General features: G+C 44.4%; 2 protein-coding genes across 6 annotated transcripts in view; both read right to left on the bottom strand.

Annotated features, from left to right (window-relative positions):
• The window catches only part of lgi3 (leucine-rich repeat LGI family, member 3), a 57,567-nt gene that overhangs the window by 6,335 nt on the left and 24,918 nt on the right, over nucleotides 1-26,314 (bottom strand). For 2 of the 4 annotated variants that reach the window (XM_068022949.1, XM_068022948.1), the window contains exons 2-4: nucleotides 6,026-6,097; nucleotides 3,802-3,873; nucleotides 3,639-3,710 (exon numbers count right to left, since the gene is read on the bottom strand). In XM_068022949.1, coding sequence (XP_067879050.1) covers nucleotides 3,639-3,710; nucleotides 3,802-3,848 — 119 coding nt within the window. In that variant the 5' untranslated portion in view covers nucleotides 3,849-3,873; nucleotides 6,026-6,097. Of the gene's footprint in view, nucleotides 1-3,638; nucleotides 3,711-3,801; nucleotides 3,874-5,477; nucleotides 5,654-6,025; nucleotides 6,098-9,038; nucleotides 9,649-26,314 lie in introns of those variants that run through there. The other 2 variants (XM_068022947.1, XM_068022950.1) reach the window with 2 other exon arrangements.
• LOC137357020 (zinc finger protein 25-like) lies at nucleotides 19,020-25,178 on the bottom strand. Of its 2 annotated transcripts, none has more exons than XM_068022951.1 (2): nucleotides 23,815-25,178; nucleotides 19,020-22,655 (listed from the first exon to the last, which is right to left on the bottom strand). In XM_068022951.1, the coding sequence occupies exon 2, from the start codon at nucleotides 22,624-22,626 to the stop codon at nucleotides 21,823-21,825; it is 804 nt and encodes a 267-aa protein (XP_067879052.1). In that variant the 5' UTR covers nucleotides 22,627-22,655; nucleotides 23,815-25,178; the 3' UTR covers nucleotides 19,020-21,822. The 2 variants fall into 2 exon arrangements, with proteins under 2 accessions (XP_067879052.1, XP_067879053.1); XM_068022952.1 differs by lacking the exon at nucleotides 23,815-25,178 and adding an exon at nucleotides 22,773-22,871.

Below are 26,314 nucleotides of genomic sequence, written 5' to 3'. Positions count from 1 at the left end.
GAGTCTGTGCCAACCATCAACCACCCATTTATACTAATCCTACACTAATCCCATATTCCTACCACATCCCCACCTGTCCCTATATTTCCCTACCACCTACCTATACTAGGGGCAATTTATAATGGCCAATTTACCTATCAACCTGCAAGTCTTTTGGCTGTGGGGGGAAACCGGAGCACCCGGAGGAAACCCGCGCAGACACAGGCAGTACCCAGAATTGAACCCGGGTCGCTGGAGCTGTGAGGCTGCAGTGCTAACCACTGCGCCACTGTACCACCCAAATCTTATACAATCCTTAACTTGCTTTGTTAGCCACGGTTGACTGCCTTTATTTTTGGGGTTTTTGTGCCTTGAAGGAATGTATCGTTTATTTATTATTTAGAGATACAGCACCGAAACAGGCCCTTCGGCCCACCGAGTCTGTGCCGACCATTAACCACCCATTTATACTAATCCTACACTAATCCCATATTTCTACAACATCCCCACCTCTCCCTATATTCCCCTACCACCTACCTCTACTAGGGGCAATTTATAATGGCCAATTTACCTATCAACCTGCAAGTCTTTGGTGGTGGGAGGAAACCGGAGCACCCGGCGAAAACCCACGCAGACACAGGGAGAACTTGCAAACTCCACACAGGCAGTACCCAGAATTGAACCCGGGTCACTGGAGCTGTGAGGCTGCGGTGCTAACCACTGCGCCACTGTGCCGCCCATAGTTGTTGTAAACTATGTAATAATTCTTTGAAGACTACCATTGTCTCTGCAATGTCATATTTTTAAATTTATTTTCCCCAATCCACCTCAGCCAAGTTGCCCCTCATACCTTCATAATTTCCTCGGTTCAAATATAACATGCTGGCTTCAGATTGAACTACCTCACTTTCAAACATAATGTAAAATTCTAGCATATTATGGTCACTCATCCCTAAAGGTTCTTATACAACAAGATTATTAATAGCCCTTTCACATTACATAATACTAGATCGAAAATAGCCTGTTCTCTAGTCGGTTCCTCAACATACTGCTCTAGAAAATCATCCCTAACACACTCCAGAAACTCGACCTCCAAACATTCCTGCTCATTAGGTTTACCCAGTCTATGTGCAGACTGACGTTACCCATAATTACTGTATTACCCATGCTACATGCTTCTCTAACCTCCTGATTAATACCATGCCCCACACTACCTATACTGTGGCCTATAAACAACTCCTACCAATGTTTGCTGCCCCTTGCTGTTTCTTAGCTCCACCCAAACAGATTCCACATTTTGTTCTTCTGATTTGAGATTCTCCCTTACTAATGTAATCCCATCCCTTATTATCAGCGCAACACCACCACCTTTTCCTTTTTGCCTGTCCTTCCTAAATGTCGCTTATCCTTGAATATTGAGTTCCCAGTCTTGGTCACCCTGTAGCCACATTTCCATTAGGGCAATTAGATCATACCCATTTACCTCTATTTGGGCTTTTTAATCATCTACGTTGTTGTGACTGCTGTGTGCATTCAGGTAGAGTGCTTTTAACCTGGTCTTGACATTATTCTGCATTCTAAACTTAGCTGATCCTCGCCTTTGTTTCGCCTGCTTCTAAATTTGCTTGCTACTTTTCTACCTCCTGTTACCAGCTTTGCTTCCTTCCAATTTGAGTTACCCCTCAGGTTCCCATCACCCCGACAAGCTAATTTAAACCCTCCCCAACAGCACTAGAAAATCTCTCAGTGAGGATATTAGTCCCAGTTCTGTTAAGGTGTAGCCCGTCCATCTTGTACAGGTCCCACCTGCCCCAGAACCGGTCCCAATGCCTCAGAAATCTGATGCCCTCCCTCCTACACCAATCCTCCAGCCATGTGTTCAATCGATCAATCCTCCTGTTCCTATGCTCACTAGCTCATAGCACTGGGAGTAATCCTGAGATTACTGCTCGAGGTCCTGCTTTTTAATTTCCTTCCTAACTCCCTAAAATCTGCTTTCAGGACCTCACCCTTCTTCCTAACTATGTCATTTGTACCAATGTGGACCACGGCCTCTGGTTGTTCACCCTCCCTCAGTAGGATGTCTGCAGCCGTTCCGTGACATCCTTGATCCTGGCACCAGGGAGGCAACATACCATCTTGGAGTCATGTTTACTGCTGCAGAAACGCCTGTCTGATCCCCTGACTATTGAATCCCCTATCACTATTGCTCTTCCACTCTTCTTCCTCCCCTCTGTCTGCCCAACTCACCAGTCACCCTATCATGGTCACTATTTAGTATGTTGACAAGTTCAAAATTGTACTCCAGTCCAGGTCATTAATATAGAATACGAAAAATAGTGGTTCCAATACTGATCCCTGAGGGGAGGGGGGAGGGGGTAAACTTAAAATTAGAGTTTGGCCCTTCAGAGATAGTGTCAAAAAGCAGTTTTTCACACAAATCCCATTGGAAATCTTGAAAAATCTGTGGATGTTGGGACAATTCGAGCTTTCAAGGTGGAAATCGATAGAATTTTGTTCGGTAAGGGAACTGGGATATGGAACAAAGGTGGGTAAATGAGGTTGAGGAATAGGTCACCCAAGATCGAAGTGAATGGCGGAATAGCTCGTTGGGCTGAATAGCCAAATGCTGGAGGAGAGCAGTTAAGTTAATTACCTTGACATCACAGCAAGGCAGAAGTGGTGTAAAGCCCACGTTTACAGGGTTACTAGTTTCCCCAAGGTTCAGGAAACAATTCTTTACATGCATTCAGGCTTGGGCTGTCAATTGGCAAGTAACATTGGTGCCACATAAGTGGGCGTCTTTAACAAGAGAGAAACATTCAATGGCATGACCATTACTGAATCCCCCATCATCAAAATCCTGGGAGACACTATTGAACAGAACTTAACTCGGGGGGGGACCAGCCATATACATACTGTGGCTACAAGAGCAGGTCAGAGGCTGGGAATTCTGTGGTGAGTAACTCACCTCCTGTCCATCATCTACAAGGCACAAGTCAGGAATGTGATGGAATACTCTTCACTTGCCTGGATGGGTGCAGCTCCAACAACACTCAAGAAGCTCGACACCATCCAGGACAAAGCAGCCCGCTTGATTGGCACCCCACCCACCACTTTAAACATTCACTCCCTCCACCACTGACACACAGCGGCAGCAGTGTGTACCATCTACAAGATGCACTGCAGCGACTCGGCAAGCCTCCTTCGACAACACCTTCCAAATCTGTGACCTCTACACCTAGAAGGACAAGGGCAGCAGCTATATAGGAACACCACCACCTGCAAGTTCCCCTCCAAGCCACACACCATTCTGACTTGGAAGTATATCGCCGTTCCTTCACTGTCGCTGGGTCAAAATCCTGGAACCCCCTTCCTAACAGCACTGTGGGCGTACCTACACCACACGGACTGCAGCGGTTCAAGAAGGCAGCTCACCACTAATTTGTCGACAGGTAATTAAAGATGGGCAACAAATGTCAGAAGCTGTGAGATTGTATGCTAATGGGAAGTCAGTACATTCTGCAGAGAGGAGGAGTAAACCGATGTAGGGAAACAGTAACTGATGATCCCCAGCTGAGATGCACATAACACAACTCTTTGTCCTTATCAATCTTTCCAACCTTTCTAAACTAATCATTGATTGCAGAACTACTTACAGATGGTTAAGAGACTTGAGTCCTCGGAACGCGTATTTGGAGAGTGATTGGATGTTGTTGTTCTCTATGAAACTGTGAACACACATAGGAAGCCAGAGTTCAGTGCAAACACAATTATCTGTAAAGATGAGAAGAGCAATGGCGAAACATGGCTTAAACTTACAGATACTGCAGGTGAGATAAACCATTGAATGCATCATTTTCAATCATGTCGAAGGTGTTTGAATTCAACAAGCTAAGGGGAAAGAGGATAGAACAAAAATCATCAATCGAGAGTTTCGTAGTCATTTCTCTGCTTCAAACTGCTGGGCAACTTGTTATCTGATACATACCTTCTCTCAGCTCTAATTTACAGTTTTTGCCTTTCCCTATCCCGAACAGGAAGTTAAATGGTTTTCAATGTATTTAAGGTTATCGATGGGTAAGTGTGAGATTGTTCAACGTTTAACTGGATCCCATGATGCCTTTATTCAGCCACAACTATTGTCGAACTTGTTAAATGTAGTTCATATTTTAATGAGCTCGTGTATGCTCCAACACTGTTACTGTATGCGAAGTGAGAAAGAATCAATTTCATGCTCATGGAGGCACAGCTTACCCATGTTGCTTAGCGGGTGTGAAACTGCTCCATAACCCATAGTGATTGCAACAGGTACGTTCCTGTACAGGGGTTTGTGGGAACAGTGCCTCCATGAAACTGCATATTTAGTCACGTTCCTGAATGAGAGTCAAACTGTTGATTGGCAGTGGTATGGAGGCTAGTAAGGATGAGGGCAGGTTGTGGGGGGGAGGGGGGGGGGTGGAGAGTGGTGGGAGGTCAGAGGCCTCGGTTGGGGGTAAGGATGTGTGGGGAGGGGGGCGGGGAGGGTGGAGCTCAATCGTGGAGACTCCTCAGGCAGCCAGCTGTATCCAAGAGGTCAGTGTAAAGGTGCTTACCTCCGCATTCCGCCAAGCCCTCACCTCAATGAAGCTGCTGGGTTTCTAAAGTTCCAAGGTGCCTCCTTGGAACAGGTTGATCACCCACCCACATTCTGGCCTCAATGGTTGTAGGCAGCTTCAGATCAGGAAACAGAATTCACCAACTTTAAACCCTTCACCAGACCCAAACCCAGCCCTTATTTTTAGGCTAAAAATCCCCTGCGCCGCGCATCCCCCCCTCCCCCCGGAATGGGGGAGATACAAATAAGGCAGATACAAAAAGAAGGCAGAAAAAAAGAGAGGGAAAAAGTAACACTGGAAACAAGGCCAGGTTGTAACTCTCACTAACAATTCAAGAGAAAGCAAGTGGAAGGCAATGGGTAATTGATCGACTGAAAAAAATCATTTGGGCGCTTCTGGTAATGTCATTAACTCTGAGGGCCAATAGGCCTCCTTCGGTGTTGCCATGACTCTATAACTTACTTTTCATTTCAAACAGTGCTGGTGAAGTGAATGCTGCCCACTGTAAGATTAGTGGTCACAATAACTAGCAGGACCTTCCTTCACCCTTCACACCACCGACTGTTGGTCAAAATTAAATTACTGGCGAGGGGAAAGACTTCAAGAAGATGGCACTGGAACTCCCAGTTTTAGCCATTTTCTCAGCAACTGCCTCGGGATTTGTGACAAGCCTTCCTGAGACAAACCCTTACCCACTCCATAATACAGACACTGAGAAGGCTGGAGAGTGTCATTTTATCTTTGCTAGTTGCAGCAGGATTCAGGCCAGAAAGATGAAAGATGAGGAAACAATTAAGCTGGGTTTTTCAGAGGACTGTGTGTCAAGGAATGTTTACTTTACAATGGTCAATGTATCTCTACACTTTCCTCTTGTTCCTCCTAAGATCTAAATATACCAACCTTCTGAGATGGAAACACAGCTCTGATCAAATCATGAAGTTTAAACCATAAAGATATTATGCCTCTTCCTTAACAGCCTTGGGGTTGACCAAAATATTGTGACATAGCTGTAAAGTACAAGTCCTCAGTCTTTGTTGAGTAAAACACATCATCATATATCTGTCCAGGTGCTCACACATTGTCTGGTTTCCCAAGATATATCACTGCTTGAGAAACTAGACAAAATCCAAAGTAATTTCCACATTCAATAGACCAAAGATATCCAGCCCATGGCTTTAGGGCAAGGCACAGTCCTGAGGCCAGGCACATCAATCCGACCCAATTGCTGATATTCCCTGTTTGAATTCTGAGGACTGGAGGTTTGGAAATAGCTGTTGTTTCATGGATGGGACAAATCCTAAATGAGAAAGCCAAGATCTGTTAGTATCCACAGCTTGACGTATATACAGATGAACAATTAAAATTTTATATATGACCCACAAAGACCAAAGATTGGGATTGTGTGAAGTTAAAGACAGAGATTTCTCCATTCTGTCACATGTACTTACAGGAATTGTAGAGTCCGGAGGTGGGAAAAGGCACGTTCGGGAATTCGTCTGAATTTCGCATTCACAAAAGTTCTGGAAGACCCAAATGACACATTGTTGAATGATTAATACCCTGATGTAACTTAATAATGAAAATGTTTTTTCTACGCACAATAACATTTTATTTGTAGAAACATCAGCAAAAGAAAGCCATTAATTTTCAATTTATCAGCCTTGGCTCAATCTTGCAGTCAGAAGATGTTGGGTTCAAGCCCGATTCTAAGGATTGAGCACATAATCCAGGTGGATGCTTGGTCCAGTACTGAGGGAGTGATACACTGTCAGAGGTGCCAACTTTTGGATAATGTGTCCTGGCCTATAATTATCCATCAACCAACATTATCAATACATATTATCTGGTCATCTGATACTGCATGACCCCATCAAACATCCCCAGGACAGGTTCTGCATGGGGTTAGATACAAAGAAAGCTCCCAAAAAAAGGGGGAAGAAACAGGTTAGATACAAAATAAAGCTCCTTCTACACTGTAAAAAAAGATTTTTATAAAAGCGTTAGATACAGAGTAAAGCTCCCTCTCCACTGTCCTCATCAAACACTCCCAGGAAAGATACAGCATGGGGGTAAAAAAAACAAAACAGGGTTAGACACAGATTAAAGCTCCCTCTGCACAGTCCCCATCAAACACGCCCAGGACAGGCACAGTATGGGGTTAGAAAAAGAAAAAAAACGGGGGTAGATACAGAGTAAAGCTCCCTCTACACTGTCCCCATGAAACACTCCGAAGGTGCCAAGTCGAAGGTCGCTTTGTACTGTGGAGTCACTCTTGGATGCAGAGTGCTCCAAATACAATTCAGAATTACTTCCCCAGGATCCTACCTACCCCTTTCCCCAGTACCACCACCACTACTTAGATAGCAAAGGATCAGCATCAAACTGACCAACAGAGCTGTGATTCTTATTCCTGGAGGAAAGAAAAAGGGTTAGACACATCAAACACTCGGATTGACTTTTAAATTAACTTGCAGCTTGTTCGTGTCTGCTAATCATTCATGAATTGTTCTGTCTTACTGATATTCTCATTAAAAATAAACTATGGAGCGCCTCTTCAGACAGTTTGTGAAGGCAATGGAGCTGCGTGACATGAATACAGAACAGAATGAGCCGAGCACACAGAAATCTGGCTCAAACTCTGCAGCCCGGTTTGTCGGATTGAGTAAAATCACTTGGTGCATTCAAATTTGTCGGCAAACTTGAACGGTAGAGCGTTTGGTCATTAAAAGGGCAGGTTTTAAAGATAACGCTCCTGGGACATAATCATTATCTCCAGGTTTGACCCTCTGCTGGTTGGGTTCAGTCCTCAGTTTTCCCGAATACCCATTCTACAAATGGTGTAAAGCTGGGGCATCCTGTGTGTTCACTATCTCGATTTCAGGTATCTCACAGTGACTCTGTGTCTGTGACACCTGTATATGACCAACAATGGGACTGTTATTTAATTTAGTTTGCACAACTGCAGCAAACTGGAAAGCAGAATAAAATAAAACAAACTCATGATGCACTCCCAGCAACCAGTCACTGAAAGGGTATCTGACTGATGTTCTTATGTTACAGCCTCTGGCAAGTAATCCTCTAAAACCTTGACCTTGCATCTAAAGAAATGGGAGTAATATTTGGGCACCAAATGTTGACCCCTTTAACAAATCGGCTGCACCCGCCTGAGTTAGCTCATCCATAAAGCTGATGTTTTACGCATTACCTCAAAGAGCTTGTAACATACAGTGTGTTTGCTGCATATGTCACATCTCAGTCTCATTAACTAATGTCCTATTTATACAGGATTTGATGCACATTTGGAGCACTATGGTGAAGACAGTGTGTTGTTATATTGTATATATATCATATTATATAATATATAGGGGACTGATATAGCCAGAAACACATGATGTGTTACTATATAGTACATACAGGAATGTTCCAACCAGTAACACATGGCATGTTATTTCATATTATATACAGGAGTGTTACATACCAGCCCTGCAAAAAATCGTTAGCACTAAATCATTCAGTTCTTATTCTCTAGTCGCCATGACACTTGGCTTTCTTCTCAACTGTGACACCACATTCTCATAAGCACTGTCTTGAAGAACACCATCTTACACTATTAAAATCCAAGATTGCCCTGGCCCAAACATGACTCCTTGATTTAACTTTCTCTCCTACCCTTCTCAAAGTTGCAGTGGGCTCAGCCCTTAACCCAGGCTTCTCAATCATGGAATATATAAAAAGTCCCAGTTTTATTTGAGACTTAGCAAAAAAGAAAATTTGATTACAACAACAACTTTCATTTATATCGCCCCTTTAATGCAGTAAAACATCCCACGGCATTCAAGCACAAAAATGGAAAATACTAATTGATACAACGCAGACAGATTTCCAAAGAAACAGTACAAAAAAAGTCAATGTTAATCTTCAGCGTGCTGTAAAAGAATCTCATTTGTAGTTTTTGATTGTATTTTCTGCAGGAATTGTTTGGCAATTTGTTTTGTCTCTCTGATTTTACTCCTCACCCCTGGAACATTCAGCCAGGGCTTATTGTTCTAGGTCCCTATCCTGTGCGTGTATATCAGGTGAGGACAGCATTGCACTCAACTGTGATGCTTCACACAGTCAACCAGCTGCCAACATTCACTGTCCAGCCTAACACATGAGAGATGTCTGTATTCATGAGGTACTAGAGGGTACTGGTCATGTCCAGCAAGGGTCAGATCCTCCAGGAGACAAGACTACAAAATTAGGGAGATAAAGTCCGAAATAAAAGTAATTATTTTTTATACATATTGAATAAGAGACATTGAGAAATAATCAAGAACATTAGGCTAATGAAGTGAATTGTGTTTCAAATGATACCAGTGTTCCTGTGCCTGACACAGGTTCAGCTGCTGATAGAACCATCCTATTTCATAGGCTCCCCCACCCCCAACCTATATCACCATCACCTTTAGCTTTACTTACAGAGAGATCAGGTCCTCGGCAAAAGTTTGCGGGATGGATTTTGAGGCCACACAGAATGCACTGTCCTTGGTACAAGAGCAGGAGGCGGGACATTTGGAGTCTTTGTGATACTTCGCTGATTCCACCGAGAGAGACAAGCCGAGGATCCAAAGCAAGGACATCGCTGTGGGAACCCTTCGCTTGGGAAGGCTGCTCACAGGCGTGCTCATCCTGGGAAGCTGCTGTGTCGCTGAAGAAAGCAGCCCAAGCCTTTAGTACACATTGTTTGTGGTTCCTTCCTGGCAGAGCAGGCTTTGAGGGAGGTCGCACCTCACTGGATGTGACCCACTTAACATTCAGACGTGGCCACTCAGCTGTCAAGTCGTCCTGAATATCAATGCTTTGCTCACAAGCTGAGTTCAGATTTTAACACTAACACTTCTCCCCTCTGCGACGAGCTCACTGATCTGACAGTACCAGCCAAAGTGAAAGGAAAATGAAATGATGTCAGCCACTCAATAAGATCAATTGTTAAATAAGGAAGGTCATGTGCCTGGTGCTGAAGCTAATGGACTGACAGTACTGAACCTGTTTTTATATAACCAATATTTATCCCTCAACTAACATCACAAAACATTGCTGTTTGTGGGAGCTTTCTGTGCACAAACTGACTGCCGCATTTCCTACATTACAACATGGTTGGCTGTAAAGCACGGTGGGATGTTGTGTGGTCGTAAAAGCCACCAGATAAATGCAAGTCTTTCTTACTTTCACTACAAGTAGAGATACAGAGATGGCTCCTCCTCGCATATACCAGTTAACTAAATAAATATTCAGCCTGCCCGTGACCTCGACCATTGAGAGGGACAAGAGCTTGTTGGAATGCTACCATCTCCAAGATCCCCGTCACCATCCTGAATTGGACACGTCTCACTGTTCCTTCACCATTGCAGGGAACTGGGAATAGGCAATAAATGCAGCCTCATTTCCTCGGAACAAAGCTCACTCAATAAGACTCAAGTCTGATACAGAATTTGCACGGAGAGATGTGTTGACAGCTGAAGCTTGATTCCCCAGGTGCAATGGTCAAAGCACATGGAACTAGCAAGACTTTTACAGAAATATAACTTCCATATTTTGTATTCCATTGTATGTTAAGAGGCCTCAGTAATTCTAGATGCTGTACACGGCCCATTGTGCATACATGCAGTGCTTTGAACCTGGCAAAGTGTCCTTCATCCTCGATACAAAACCAGGCGCAGCATTGCACAGCTCCTGACAATGGCAGTCTTATTCAGCATATGCCTTCGACACACTACACAGTTTCTCCTGCAGCTGGCTTCACTCAATGAGGCAGATTATTCTTAAGATGCGATAAAATAAACATTTGAAATCATCCTTTCTGTGTGCAGCAGGAATAATAGCAGGGGTGACTGGAAAAGATCATTCAGCTGAAGATTTAAGATTGTTCTACAGTGACTTTCTCATTCCACAATGTCACTTTTGATTATTTTTCTTGTCTGGAAAAGTTGCAAAGATTGTTATAAATTTAGCTTCATTCAGGTAATTTCCTCTCTTTCTCCTAAATTGCAAATATGCCTTCCTGCAAGACTATCTCCTGCACATCTTTCTGTGTTCAAATCCAGGTTCATGCATCATTCCAACTCAAATTTATTTTCGCCAAGGCTGGAACATTGTTGAATTCCTCTATTCCCCCTCAGTCTGTATCTATCTGTATCTGTATCTGTCCCATCCTTTTAAGTCCCAATCTTGACAATAACTACCCTCTACTTTCTGGCATAGCTCTCTGCCTCTCTCTCACCCTGGGTTATCCTGCTCTCTTCTCCTGCATTTCTCAATTAAAACAATTGAAAGCAAGAGTGAGAAACAAAATATTTTACTGCCACCAAACAGCAGCATGTTGCTGTAAGGTGTTACCCACACCAACCGAAAAATATTCCCAAATGTTGCAGTAAACCTGAGTGGATTTTGGAGTCCTACCCTGCGCTGTACTTGAATTTACTCCCTGGAATGATTACCAGCCAGTTCATTCTGGATCCATGAGATTGTGATGTTTATGTGACAAAGATCACACCTGGAGAACTGTGCTCAATTCATCGTGATGATACAATTCATCTGCCAGTTCCGCTATTGAGGGCTTGCAACGCATGTTTTTATTGAGATTCGCCCCTCTAGATCCATGTAGCAGGTTCACCTCATACAGCTTTCAGCTGGGGACAGTCTTGGTGGAAAGACGAGGCGTGAGCCCAGCGTCCCTGGGATGCGAAGACCAGTACCAGCGGCAAGATACTACTGGGCAGAGCTCTTGAGCCCAACGGCTGTGAAGGCTCCAGTCATTATGGCTTGCTATACCATTGGGTAAAGATTGCCAACCCATCAAGACTGTCCGGTTGTCAACTGTGCATCGACTTCCTCACGTTAAAAGATGACACTTGCAGTCCTCCAACAGAGACACCGAAAGCCCTACGGTGATGGACGGGTGATGTTGGAGATAGGGCTGTGAACCTGGAGGCGTCTAGTCACAAATCTGCACAAAGGCAGCGGAGGCCGATGATCACGGAGCTCTTGAGGAAGAGGTTAGAAAAAGTGTCTCAAACATAGGGTGTCCCAAACTGTCCTGACTTGGGGAACTGCACCCGGTGGGACCACCATCCTTGCGGTCGAAAATACACACACAAGCAAAAAAGAACGCACAAATTTCTCTACCTGGAATGTGCGTACCTTTATGGACAATCAAAACAGTGAAACAGCCCGTTTTAAATAAATTGTACAAGAGTTAAACAAAGCAAAACACCACTAACTTAACACTACAACTTGAGACAATTATATTTTAAATTTAAAATCCAAAGTGTATCACAGCTCTTCGGAATTCACTTTGATTTCCTTGATTTCTCAGCTGTTTTTTTGAGGTTTGAGATTTCCTGGTGATTCTCTCTCTAGCTTTGGCGAGGCAAATCCTCCAGTTTGTCTTCAACACCTCACGAATTTAGTTTCTCCAGCTTGTTCGATGCTCACTTTGCTCCTTCAAAGCCAACTGTCTGACTGCATCAGCAAACACAGTTTTTTTTTTAGATTAGAGATACAGCACTGAAACAGGCCCTTCGGCCCACCGAGTCTGTGCCGACCATCAACCACCCATTTATACTAATCCTACACCAATCCCATATTCCTACCAAACATCCCCACCTGTCCCTATATTTCCCTACCACCTACCTACACTAGTGACAATTTATAATGGCCAATTTACCTATCAACCTGCAAGTCTTTTGGCTTGTGGGAGGAAACCGGAGCACCCGGAGAAAACCCACGCAGACACAGGGAGAACTTGCAAACTCCACACAGGCAGTACCCGGAATCGAACCCGGGTCCCTGGAGCTGTGAGGCTGCAGTGCTAACCACTGCGCCACTGTGCCGCCCCTGCGCCAGAGTTCTACCTCTGACCCATCTCCCAAGCAACTGGTACACGTGGGATGTCCCAGATACCAACTGAAGCTAACTACCTCCAACTTCAAATCTTCTTTTTGTTCTGGGAAATAATAAGAATAATTTAACCCCTTGATGACAGCAGAGGCAGACACACCGCCTCTGCACTTCCCATTACGACCTTGCTAAATAAACATGGGCTATCCTTTGATTTGTAACCACCCCAGGTTTGTCTGTCAGCTTCTCAAGCCAGGGCTGGAAACCTCACAGAGTGGCTGCTCCAGGACCCGAGCATCATCCAGTGTCGGACCCGAGCGCCAAACACTGTAGAACTCGATCCAGCTCCTGCAGCGCCGCCTCCAGCCAGCAGAGGGCCTGCAGCACCATGCCTTCAAATGTACTTTAATTGTCTGAGCTCCAGATTTCACATATTCTGGTTGGAGCCAAAGATTACCCTGTCCCAAATTCAACACCCACCTCTCCTGTCGAAACATATTTCGTCTGGCTGCGGCACAGTGGTTAGCACCGCAGCCTCACAGCTCCAGTGACCCGGGTTCGATTCTGGGTACTGCCTGTGTGGAGTTTGCAAGTTCTCCCTGTGTCTGCGTGGGTTTCCTCCGGGTGCTCCGGTTTCCTCCCACATGCCAAAGACTTGCAGGTTGATTGGCCATTAGCAATTGCCCCTAGTGTAGATAGGTGGTAGGGGAATATAGGGACAGGTGGGGATGTGGTAGGAATATGGGATTAGTATAAATGGGTGGTTGATGGTCAGCACAGACTCGGTGGGCCGAAGAGCCTGTTTCAGTGCTGTATCTCGAAATGAAATAAAAAATAAAGTTAAAAGTCAACACTTTGCATTAATCATGGGCAACAGGTGTTCAGTTGTATTTCCAAGTACAAAGTTGGCAGGGTAGATTTAGTTTAGTTTAGAGATACAGCACTGAAACAGGCCCTTCCACATCCCCCTATATTTCCCTATCACCTACCTATACTAGGGGCAATTTATAACGGCCAATTTACCTATCAACCTGCAAGTCTTTTGGCATGTGGGAGGAAACCGGAGCACCTGGAGAAAACCCATGCAGACACAGGGAGAACTTGCAAACTCCACACAGGCTGTACCCAGAATTGAACCCGGGTCGCTGGAGCTGTGAGGCTGCGGTGCTAACCACTGCGCCACTGTGCCTGGACTTCATCCTTCGCCAATTCTGACTGTACCACTTCATGAGTGCCTCCCAGCACAGAGTACAGCTATCAGGGTTATTCTACAGCTTTATTTTCAGTTCAGTTAATAGGATTTCACAGACTGTTTCATTGCACTGTACCAATATGTAGAGTGCACACAGAACAGGAGGTCCCAGATTGTATTCCTGGCCTGTGTTGAGTTGTCTGATCTTAGATGTGGCAGTAGTTGTGTTTCTACTGTTTCACTTGGTACTCCTGGGTTAAGGAGCAGAAAGTAATGGCTGGGGTTCCTTGCTCACCAGTTCGAGAGCCTCCCGTCAGTCACTCATGTCTTGAGGGCTGCTGCAGCCTGCACTCCAGCATGACTCACTGCCTTGACTAAAGGGGAAACTGAGAGACAGTGGAGGTGTTTGAAACATAAATGATGTGAATTAATCAAAATGAACTCTCATGTTAGGTAATCTGCAAACGTGAAGGAATCAATTACAAATAAGCTGTTGAGCGGATTGCAGTAATTTCTACAATGAATCTGCACATCAAATCTTGTTTTAAAAATTCCGTGTCTTATCCTTTCGGGGCTTTAGTTTTTAATGCTTTAGTGAAGTTTCAGTAACAGCAATATATCAGAACTTGAGGACTGATCCAAACTCCCTCCCTACTGTCCAGGGCCCCAAACACTCCATCCATGTGAAATAGTGATTTACTTTTCAATTTAGTTTACTGTATTTGCTGCTCATGATGTGGTCTCCTCTATATTGGGGAGACCAAAGATTTGCTGAACACCTACATTCAGTCTGCAAGTATGGCCCCGGTTTCTGGTCACCTATCATTTTAATTCTCCACCCCACTCTCACTCTGACCTCTACCTCCTCCGACACTGTTCCAATGAAGCTCAACACAAGTTCGAGGTACAGCACCTCATCTGCCATTTACAGTTCCCCAGACGAATTTTCCTTTCTTTACTTGCCCCATTACCATCTTCATTTGCCTTCCACCTTCATCCCTTTTGTCATTTAATCTCATCTGCCTTCCACTGTCAAACCTTCCCTTTTGTTCTTTCCTTACCTATCATCTTTCCCTGCCTCTGAACTTGCTTAAGACCTGCTCACCACTAACTTTTTCCATTATAACAAAAGTTCATTGACTTCTGAGGAGAGTAACAGAGTTATCTGATCTGATGTGTATTTCCAGCACTTTGTTTTTATTGCAGTTTTCCAACATCTACAGTATTTTGCTTTGGTCCCTATCCAGTGATGGATTTACCAAGAGGTGTGCCCGATTACAGATACTAACTGGTATACAAAGAACTGAATGGAATATTCATTATTCCAATGATTTTTTCACAGATTGAAGTGATGGAGAAACCATGCACAGAACAGGATTCTCACTCCTTCAATCTGCCAGATCTTGACAAAGCTGCAAATCTGCATCGGGAAGAAATTTTACTGACGCTCGTACTGCGAAAAGATATTCACTCAGGTGTCATCCCTGACACTTCACGAACGCAAACACACTGGGGAGAAGTCGTACAAGGACATTGATGGTGGAAAAAGCTTCACTCAGTCTTTGCTCACAGTTCCCCAGTGAATTCACGTGAGGGACAAACCTTATAAATGCTCCGACGGTGAAAAGACCTTCGGCACCTCCTCCGACTGCTTGAAACACCAATGTAACCACACGGAGGAGATCCCCTTTGCCTAAAGACCTTTAAACAATCATGATGCCTTGCCCTACAGCAGCACACCCACATAGGAGACAAACCATTCAAACGTTCCTATTGTAAAAATTCCTTAACCGTATTATCCTTGCTGGCAGCTCATAAGTGCATTCATACAGGAGCAAGGCCTTTTAAATGCTGCTATTGTGAGAAGACTGTCAAGCTCGGATGGAGCTGTGAAATGAACAATGAATTGGAAGAATTATGGAAATAAAAAGTCAACTGTTAAACTGAATCACTTGACACTTATACCACAGATAAAATGGAGTAGCAGTCAGGTGACCCCTCCTGTATTGACAATACACACCTCTGTGTATTAAGGATGAAACTTGTTACCTCGTCTGAAATAGCTCTGGGGAGAACCCACTGAAATTGAAAGGGGCACTGTTGCATATTGATGATTCCTATCTACATGAATGAACTGACAAAGGGTTCTGGAGACAGACTGACTCACAGTCCAAACCAAAATCAATAGATGTAAAGTAGCAGCACTATAACAGAATGTTCTCCATTTAAACATCAACAGATAGCCGTGGTTTCCAAAGCTTGGTCCATTGTGTGGTCACACCAGGGGAGAGAGCCATGTGCCACCTAACAGAAAATCAAATGTGATGGATTTTTGCCTTAAAAAGTAGCCCTCTGGAGAGAGAGGGGAAGATCAAGGCAAGACCACAGGAAGCCAGTTTCCAGCCAGAGGCTATGAGAGAGATCCAGCTAAGCTGGAAGAATCCTGAACAACAGACTTGAACAACCAATACAGCAGAGACATCACAAAGTGACTTGGAGACTCTCGTCTGTGAAGGTAAATCAAATTTACACCTCCAACAACTTTGGGGTAAGTTTTAGAACTCTACAACATCCCAGCAAGTTCAAGACTGCACACATCCAGGCCTGCATGTTTAAAAAAGACTTTCCTCCCGAGAAGATTCAACAGTTTTCTGTCAACAACGAGCCCTTACAATCACTTCAGACTATAACTGCATTCTACCCTTTTCTCTCCATCTATCTAATCTTGTGTATGCGTGGTGGGTGAGTTTGCGACCATTTCGGGAATTGTTTAAAATGGTTTTTTTTAAACCTACGAGAAAACCTGTCATTTGTCTGTTTATTCGACCATGAAAAAGACACTCGGGGACTAACGCACCATTTTTAACAAAAAACCATTGCGGTCAGTTGGGAAGTGAAAAGTGGAAGTCACCCACCCCACATCAGCCATGATCTTTTTTGAATGGCAGAACAGGCTCTAAGGGCCGAATGGTCTACTCCTGCTCCTATTTTCTATGTTACCGCCTGTCCGTAACAAGACGTTCAATTATTCCCAATATCTGACTGTTCATTAGCATATTAGGTACCCTAGGGTTGCCATCACTATGAAAAGACCTTTAACACCTCGTTGGATTGCTTTAAACATCACGAGGGATAAACCGTACAAGTGTCCGAGCTGCGCTAAGTCCTTCACGCAATCGTCAGCCCTGGCAGTTTATCAGCTGATGCATAACTGAGATAATATTCAGAATGGCATAACACACTCCTGTGTAACCATGGTAGCAGAGGCAGTCTGCTCTATCCTGTAAACCGTGTGTTGAATATATTAATACCAGTGTAAAAAAAAAGATTCATACTTATGCACAACACTTAATGCTGAGCATTTGCAGCTCATATGATGCTTTGAATTCATCCCCTCCGATTACTTCAGCAGAAGTCTGGAAAGAGCACGAGCTACAATTGTATGGTTAGGTGCTTTTGACAGTTCAAGTGGGCAGAGTGTGACATTTCACGTACCCACGTTACAATGTACATTAGTCTTTACGCCAATAGGAAAAACACTACATGTTTGGATTGTGAAATTCATCTGATTGTTTAACAGACTATGAAGCAGTAGAGTATTGTCACATGGATACTGGAAAGGGCATTACAGCGATAGTCATCCCTTGTCCTTCTAGGCGGTAGAGGTCGCAGGTTTGGAAGGTGCTGTCGAAGGAGCCTTGGTGAGTTGCTGCAGTACATCTTGTAGATGGTACACACTGCTGCCATTGTGCGTCGGTGATGGAGGGAGTGAATATTTGTAGATGGTGTGCCAATCAAGTGGGCTGCTTTGTCCTGGATGGTGTCGAGCTTCAACAGCTTTTAGAGCTGCACCCATCCAGGCAACTGGAGAGTATTCCATCACACTCCTGACTTGTGCCTTGTAGATTGTGGACAGGCTTTGGGGAGTCAGGAGGTGAGTTACTCGCCGCAGGATTCCTAGCCTCTGAACTGTTCTTATAGCCACAGTATTTATATGGCTACTCCAGTTCAGTTTTGGGTCAATGGTAGCCCCCAGGATGTTGATAGTGGGGGATTCAGCGATGGTAATGCCGTTGAATGTCAAGTGAAGGTTTTTAAATTGCGTAGACTGTAGGGGGACTGAGGGAGGTGAAGTGTTCTGATGTCATGGGGAAAGTGAGTACAGAATATTGTGAGGATGCTGCATTTCTAGGTAGTGGAGATTTTGCGAAGAGCATGAAAGTGTACGACCTCCTATTAGATCCTTGGGCTAGACAAAAGAAGATTCCGGTGAGAAATTACTATTGTAACTGTGCTAAAACCATGAGACAAGAGGCAACAGAGAGTCTGGAGAGTCGCTGAGTATTTACGGCACAGAAGGAGGACATTCGGCCCATCAGGCCCAGGCCAGCAGGGTAATGATTGAGAGAGATAACCTACTAGATGAAGAGCTTTTAGTAGTATCCTCACCTCCTGACTCATCACAGCCTATCCACCATCTACAAGGCACAAGTCAGGAGTGTGATGGAATACTCTCCACTTGCCTGGATGAGTGCGGCTCCAACAACACTCAAGAAGCTCGACACCATCCAGGACAAAGCAGCCGGCTTGATTGGCACCCCATCTACAAACATTCACTCCCTCCATCACTGACGCACAGTGGCAGCAGTGTGTACCATCGACAAGATGCAGTATTCAAATCTTGTACTCGACCTGGGGTATCATATGGTGGAAATTATCGCTGCTCCCACGTGGGAAGTAGCAGGAGTGTGCAGTAAAATGGATTTCACCCTCAACAACATAGATCAAGGAGTGTCCACAAGCTCCTGTTGTGGGCCCACAGCAGCACACTACAAGATTCTTGGAGAAAGGGGAAGCACATTGGGTCACAGAATCATCCAGTGCAGAAGGACCATTGTGTCTGTGCTGGTTCTTTGTCAAATAAATGGCCTGAGAAAATACTATTCAGGCATTTGACCATCGAAGGAGGCAATATGTAATCTTAACCCTAACTTGTACCAATGGGTCCGATCTGTAAACTGGTCCCGTATGATGTGCATTTATCGATACACAATAAATGGGGTCCAATACTTATTTCTGTGAGGCTCTGATTATTGTTTTTATGATACTGAGTGCCACATTTCCTTTCTCGGTTAGTTCTCCCAGGCTAATGTTGCACTATCTGACTTCACTGAGGCTCATTCCCCAACAGCTATCCAGTCATTAATGGCGACTGAGTCTTAGTTCATCCTATTTCTGGGTCGGCACTACTGAACCGAGCTGGGATGTTGTGAACGAGGAAGACTCCAGACTATCACTTTATCTTAGTCGCCAGTCGTGTCATGCTATCGTGACTGTGGACTGTGAGATGTAAATGATCCCATGGCAATATTTCAAAGAAGAGCAGGGGAGTTCTTCTCCCCAGTGCTCTGGTCAATATTTATCCCTCAATCAACATCAATAAATCAGATTATCTGGTCATTATCACATTGCTTTGTGAGAACTTGCTGTTCGCAAATTAGCTGCTACGTTTCGTACATTACACCAGTGAGTACACTTGGAAAGTACTTCACTTGTTGTAAAGCGCTTTGGAATGTCTTGTGATTGTCAAAGACTCTTACTTTTCCGGGCATGCAAAATTGCCGTTAAACACCGCACATCCACTCATCTTCTCTCCAGTGTGAAGCTGAATCACAGAATCGTTCCAGTGCAGATGGAGGCCAGTCAGCCCATCGTGTCCACACCGGCTCTCTGAAAGAGCAACTCCCTCAGTTCCATTCCCCTGCCTTCTCCCCTTCAACCTGCACATTCTTCCTTTTCACATGACTGTCTAATTCCCTTTTCAGTCCTTCAATCGAACCTGCCTCCACCACGTTCTCAGGCAGCGCATTCCAGACCTTCACCACTCGCTGCGTGAAGAAGCTTTTCCTGTTTCGTCAGCTGACCAGGAGGACACACAATGTACGTTAAAGTGGTCTCTCTCCAATGTTAATGCACAGGTAGCTTTTTTAAAGTCTGGGGCGATCTAAACTCTTTCCACGCACACAACACTGGCATTCCTCTGCAAGGGCTCATAGAGGAGGATCTGTTCCAGACATCTCCAGCACTCCTGAAGGAACTGATCATCAGGATTTCTGATTCTTTAAATCAATTCTGTGTTGAAATCTGCATCGGAAGGCACTAGCTACACTCGATAAACCTCCCAAAACAATACAAAAAGATCCAAAATCGATCTGATAGTAAATATACCACATAAATTTGCAGTTAAGAGTCATCACAATAACTAATTCTGCCTGGTCAAATTCTGGGCCTCCTTTATAATTTTATCAGGATCACATCAGACTCAGAGATAATATGTGTAACTATGTATGTTACAATGCTTCTACAGGCATGCATACCCCATCCACAACCCTTACTCCTTGCCGTTATGACATTGTGTCAACATTTCACATTCAAATCTGTATGTCAACGGTCACAGTGCAGTTGCAAACGGCCCCAGTAGGTGTCCCTGTGGATCGAGTTCTCTCCCATCTACTGCCATTCTGTACATGAAAATTTATATTGATCATCTGATTGTGGGTAATCCCACAGGCTCTAGATATAAATATAAAACAGCATATGAAAACATTAAACTGCCACATCTACATTGCACAGAAATGCAAAACAATCACAAAGTGTTGGGAATCTCAAAAGCCTGAAGCTGAAACCCAATAACACCTTCCAATTGGCAATAGTTTTGCAGTTTGTCTGCCAGACTGCCAACTTTGTACAGAAGAAACTAGTGAACATCGCTCCATTAACTGGACAGAAGCAGACAAAATATATTTCCTGCTGATACACCTGGGTGGGGGGGGGGGGGGAAGCTGGGGAGGGGGAACACCTGCTGGAAGGAGGGGGTTTGTTGAAATATCAGATCTTAATCCAGGGACCAGCCCGTTTTACACCACAAGCAGTGGGTCTGGTTCTGGGTAGCCATTGACACCTGGGCCCAACCTACCTGGGGGGGTTTCCTGCCTCTCCAGTTATCACACGGCACAGCTGCAGGACAGCAGCTACGGAAACCCAGGCCCGAGGCCCACTACAACGGTCAGACATTCTCTGCGAATACGCACACTCCCCACTGGAAGAGTCAACAAAAGAGAGATCAGTGACCCCAGGGTGTCTCCAGACAACTGACCGCATGACCATTGCTGGACATTGAAGGTGGGGGGTTAGTGATGGTAGGAGGAATATATCTCTGGGCTATGGCTGTTTCATAAGCTGGAAAGGAAAGTCCATTGAATATGTTTCTTTATATTGTTTTTCTTGTCAAAGTTATGACAGATAAAACCAATCAGTTTATGCTTTATGACATCTTGGTATTTTTACACAAAAAATCATTACAGTCCTAGTAATTTCTTCCTAACATTCATTGTTAATACTCTCCCGTAACTGGACTGTAAGTCTTGGCACACAATGTGAATGACCGGCATTTCGCTCAATCACAATAAAATCCAGCAGTGTGGCTCACTCCAGCTTGTTATTGGACACAGAATGGAGGCAGCTTGAAGCCTGCTTGCAGTAAGAATGGCGCATTACTGCTTAACTCCATGATTCAGCTAACAGAGTCATATCTTTCGATTCACCATCAACTCAAGCCTCAGGCTTCTCACAAAAGATACATAGCTCAGATGAACAAAGATATTAGAAAGATTGCAAACATACAAAAAGCACCTGCAAGGCAAGTACATTTTTTTCTTTCCTTAGTCATGTTGATGTCATTGTTATTTTATAAATCTTATTTCCAGCACTAAGTCCTCAGCTTAGTGATAAACTCACAAATCCTTGCTCCCCTGTGACTTCTTGCTCCCGAGTTGTTTGCTGTCAATTTTTGACCGGTAAGTTTTTGAACTTTGCGACTTATAGTTTTCATTCCTACTTGTGACTTTGGCACCGGGAAATTCCCAATTTCCTCGATTGCGACTTCTTTCGGCCTTACAAGTATAACATCTGATAGAATTGTGACTGCCAAAGGATGCACAGGAAGCAGAAATTTTGATATCCATCCTTTGTCTGCATAAAGTATGCAAATTTCTCCGCACTTTGCATCAAACCTTCCCGGGATTCATTTCTTTCTGAGACAGAAAACGGTAGAATTCCTGGCTGCGCTTGTTTGGAGAAAGTGATGATGCAGTGATGTCAGGCTGTAGCGTTCTACGTTGGCGGGGGAAAACCTGATGAGAATGCCTCCTCTTTCAGGTGAGTGTGCTGATGTTTGGAAAGGTGAGTGAACTGAACAAATCCTTTGCCGCACACGGAACACTGGAACGGTTTCACGCCGCTGTGCAAATGCCGGTGCTTCATTAGGCCGTTGGTCGTGCAGAAGCGTTTTTTGCACTTGGTGCACTCAAACGGCTTTTCCCCAGTGTGCGACCGGTGGTGTTTGATCAGCTGGCCCGATGTGTAGAAGTGTTTATGACACACGGTGCATTCAAACGGTTTCTCCCCAGTGTGACATCGCTCGTGCATGGTCACGTGGCTCAGCGTGTAAAAGCGTTTCTTGCAGACGCTGCATTCAAACCGCTTCTCTCCGGTGTGAAACCGACGGTGCACAGTCAGCTGTCCAGACGTGCAAAAGCACTTCTTGCACAGACTGCACTGGTACGGTTTCTCGCCCGTGTGCGAGCGGTGATGGACCGTCAGCTGCCCAGATGTGTAAAACCGCTTTCCGCACTCAGCACATTCGAATGGTTTCTCCCCGGTGTGAATCCGCTCATGCTGTGTCAGGTGGTCAGACGTGCGGAATCTCTTTTGGCAAGCAAAACACTCAAAGGGCCTCTCCCCACTGTGGACACGCAGGTGGACCTCCAGCCGGGAAGGAATATTGAAGCCCTTGCCACACAGAGAGCAGCAGTATCGACTCAGCTCCTGAAAGGCGGGAGGGTGCTGAATGTATTCAGCGGCTTCAGGCCCCTCTGGCATGTCTGCTCCCCTCACTGAGTCAACATCCAGCTCCATCTCTAACTTCGACAAGTTGTTGCAATGGCCTGAAATAAAGGAAGATTTCAATCATTTGCATTAGTTTAGCTTACCAACTCGTGTCAGAAATATCTCAAGCACTTGCAGAGAATTCCTGTGGAATGCAGCAAATGAGGGAGACGTACTGGCAGATCACCTGTGGCTCTGCTCATGGTGAATGATGTTTTGTCAGCAGAGGTTTATTTGATGTGATGTGTCGAGTATTATTGTGGAGCTGATGTGGCTTGAAGGTTTCAAATGTTCTTGTCCTAAAACGGTGTATCCCAACTGCACAACGTCACTGGAGGCCCAACGCATCCTTCACAATCAGTCCAAATGTTGCTCAGGCTTATCTTATCCATTAACATTCGAATAATAGAAACTTACAGCACAGAAGACTGCTATTCGGCCCGTCTTGCCTGTACTGGCTCTTTAAAAGAGCTGCTAGTTTAGTCCCCCACCTCAGCTTTTTCCCCATAACCCTGAAAACTCGTTCTCTTCAAGTACACATCCAATTTCCTGTTCAATCTGATGCCACCATCCTTTCAGATAGTCTCTTCCAGATCTTAACAGCCCTGCATGTGAAGAAATGTCTCATTTCCTCTCTAGCTCTTCTGCCAATTATTTAAATCTATGACCTCTGGTTACTGACCCACTTGCTCAAGGAAACAGTTTCCCACCACTTGCTCGATCAAAACCTCTCATAATTTTGAATATCTCTATTCGGTCTCCCCTTAACATTCTCTGCTCCAAGCAGAACAATTCCAGCTTCTCCAATCTCTCCATAGAACTCAACCCCCCTCATCCCTGGGCATCATCCTGGCAAATGTCCTCCATATCCTCTGCAAGGTCTTGACGTTCTTCCTAAAGTGTGCTGCCCAAAACTGTACACTTCTCCAGTTCAGGCCTAACCAGAGGTTTGTAAAGATTGAGTATAACGTCTATGTTTTTGCCCTTATTTACAAAGCTAACTATCCCATACACTTTCCTAACCACCTTATCAACTTGCCCTGTCACCTTCAAGGATTTGTGAATAAGCAGGTCCCTCTGTTCTCGCACCCCCCCCCCCCCTCAATATAGTATCATTTAGATTATAAAAGCAAAATACTGCAGATGCTGGAAATCTGAAATTTAGATTATGCTGCCTCTCCATGTTGTTCCTCCCAATCTGCATCGCTTTGACCTTACCTGCATTAAATTGTATTTGCCACGTGTCTGTCCATTTCACCGGTCCGTCTATGTCCTCTTGAAGTCTGCTTTTATCATGCTCACTATTTACTGCATATGCTACGTATTATATAATTGGCATACTTCTAAATTGTACTTTCTCTACTCACGTCAATGTCTTAATACCAACGCTAACTTCCCTCAGCAACCTAGAATGCATCCCATCTGAACCAGGTGACTTGTTAACTTTGAGTGATGCCAACCTATTTAGCACCACCTATCTAGCTATTTTATTATTTCCAATATCTCTACTCCCTCCTCATTTACTGTGACATTAACTTCATCCTCTTCTTCTGTGAAGACAGATGCAAAGTACTCATTCATTATCTCAGTCATGCCCTCTGCCTTCACAAGATTTCCTTTAATCATCTCACTATTTCTTTAACTATCCTTTTGCTTTTTATACGTTTATGAAAGATTTTTGGGTTCCTTTATGTTACATGATAGTCTTTTCTCTTAATCCCCCTTTGCCCTTCTATCCTTTTTCAATTTCCCCCTGCACTCTCTGTATTCTGTCTGGCTTTCGATTGTATTCTGCAGCTGATATTTGTCATAAGCCACCTTTAACTGTTTCATTTTAACTTCGATTTCCTTTATCATCCAGAGAACTCTAGTTATGGATGCCCCATCATGGGAACACTATCACCACAAGAACTGCAGTGATTCGAAGAGAAGGTCCACCATCATCCTAGGGCAACTATGGATGGGCAATAAATGCCAGCCTCACCCAAATCCAGAGAACCGATTACGTCAAAATTTTATTTAAAATTTCACAGTGTCATTTCAACATAGTGCACACTGAGAGATTAATGTTAAAATAACGTACAAAGAAACTTTACTGTGCTACTTCACCCCAGTATAATCCTAAGGACACATTAGAGACAAATGGTGATCAGGAATGGAATTCAATCCATTTCTCCCATTTCATTCTATACAAAACCCCCCTATTTCCCCTCATGGAGGAGGTGGTGGCATAGTGGTAATGTCGTTAGACCAGTAATCTAGAGGCTAATGCTCAGGGGACATGGGTTCGAATCTCACCATGGCAGATGGTGAAATCTGAATTCAATTAATAAATCTGAAATGAAAAGCTAGTCTAATGGTGACCATGAAACCATTGTTGATTGTTGTAAAAACCTAAATGTTCACTAATGTCCTTTAGGGAAGGAAATCTGCCATCCTTACCTGGTCTGGCCTACATATGATTCCAGACCCCAGCAATGTGGTTGAGTCTTAAATGTCCCTCAGCCACTCAGTTGTATTAAACTGCTATGAAGTCTAAGACAGATCGCCTGGCATTGACCTAGGTACTGGACTTCACTGTCACTGGGCGGCACAGTGGTGCAGTGGTTAGCACCGCAGCCTCACAGCTCCAGTGACCCGGGTTCGATTCCGGGTACTGCCTGTGTGGAGTTTGCAAGTTCTCCCTGTGTCTGCGTGGGTTTTCTCCGGGTGCTCCGGTTTCCTCCCACAAGCCAAAAAGACTTGCAGGGTGATAGGTAAATTGGCCATTATAAATTGTCACTAGTATAGGTAGGTGGTAGGGAAATATAGGGACAGGTGGGGATGTTTGGTAGGAATATGGGATTGGTGTAGGATTAGTATAAATGGGTGGTTGATGTTCGGCACAGACTCGGTGGGCCGAAGGGCCTGTTTCAGTGCTGTATCTCTAATCTAATCTAATCAAAACCCTAGAACTCCCTTCCTAGCAGCACTGTATGTATACCTACACCCCAAAGACTACAGCAGTTCAAGAAGGCAGCTCACCACCATCTTCTCAAGAACAATTAGGAATGGGCAATAAATGCTGACCTAGCCAGACGCCCACATCCCACTAACAATTTAAAAAAAAACACCCCTACAGTTAAATAACTATGGCTCTTATTACAGGCGGTTCCACGGCAACAGGCACAGGTCAACCTGTCAAAAGTATTGTTTGAAAGAAAAGGAGAATTATTTCACATTGCTTCCTTCTGCCTCCAAGCATTAAATTTACAGGCATCTGCCAACCTACAGACCTCTTTCATCAATTGCAATGAACCTACAATTGCCCTTAGGCCGTTTAAGGGTTTGGCCAGTTCAATTGGATTAGCTGAAGGCGTATTTTAGGTAAAGCTCCTGTGACTGTAAAAGTGAGCACTGCCACAACAAACGACCTGGTTGCCTTCAAACAAAGTGTTGTCCCTCGTGCTGTCTCAGTGTTCCCAATTGAATATTTCTAACAAGTTCCTCTTATTTGGACTTCTTGCCCTGAAAGAGTCAAACCTACGCCTCAAGAAACTTTGATGCTCAAACTGATGCAGCTCACTCCCAAGTATACAGTGATCTGAAGTCTAAGAGGTGCCCTCAAATAACCTCACCCACTCACTGGAAGGATGGGTCAAGATATAGCGGGCGCTAGGACCCTGTTCAGCCCAGCTACTTCTGGACAAAGGCTCAGCCGCTGCTCCACTCCCAGGTC

This window comes from Heterodontus francisci, chromosome 47, assembly GCF_036365525.1.
Source record: "Heterodontus francisci isolate sHetFra1 chromosome 47, sHetFra1.hap1, whole genome shotgun sequence".
Lineage (NCBI taxonomy): Eukaryota > Metazoa > Chordata > Chondrichthyes > Heterodontiformes > Heterodontidae > Heterodontus > Heterodontus francisci.
The sequence above is the reverse complement of the archived record's forward strand: the minus strand, read 5'-3'. Positions and strand labels throughout refer to the sequence as shown.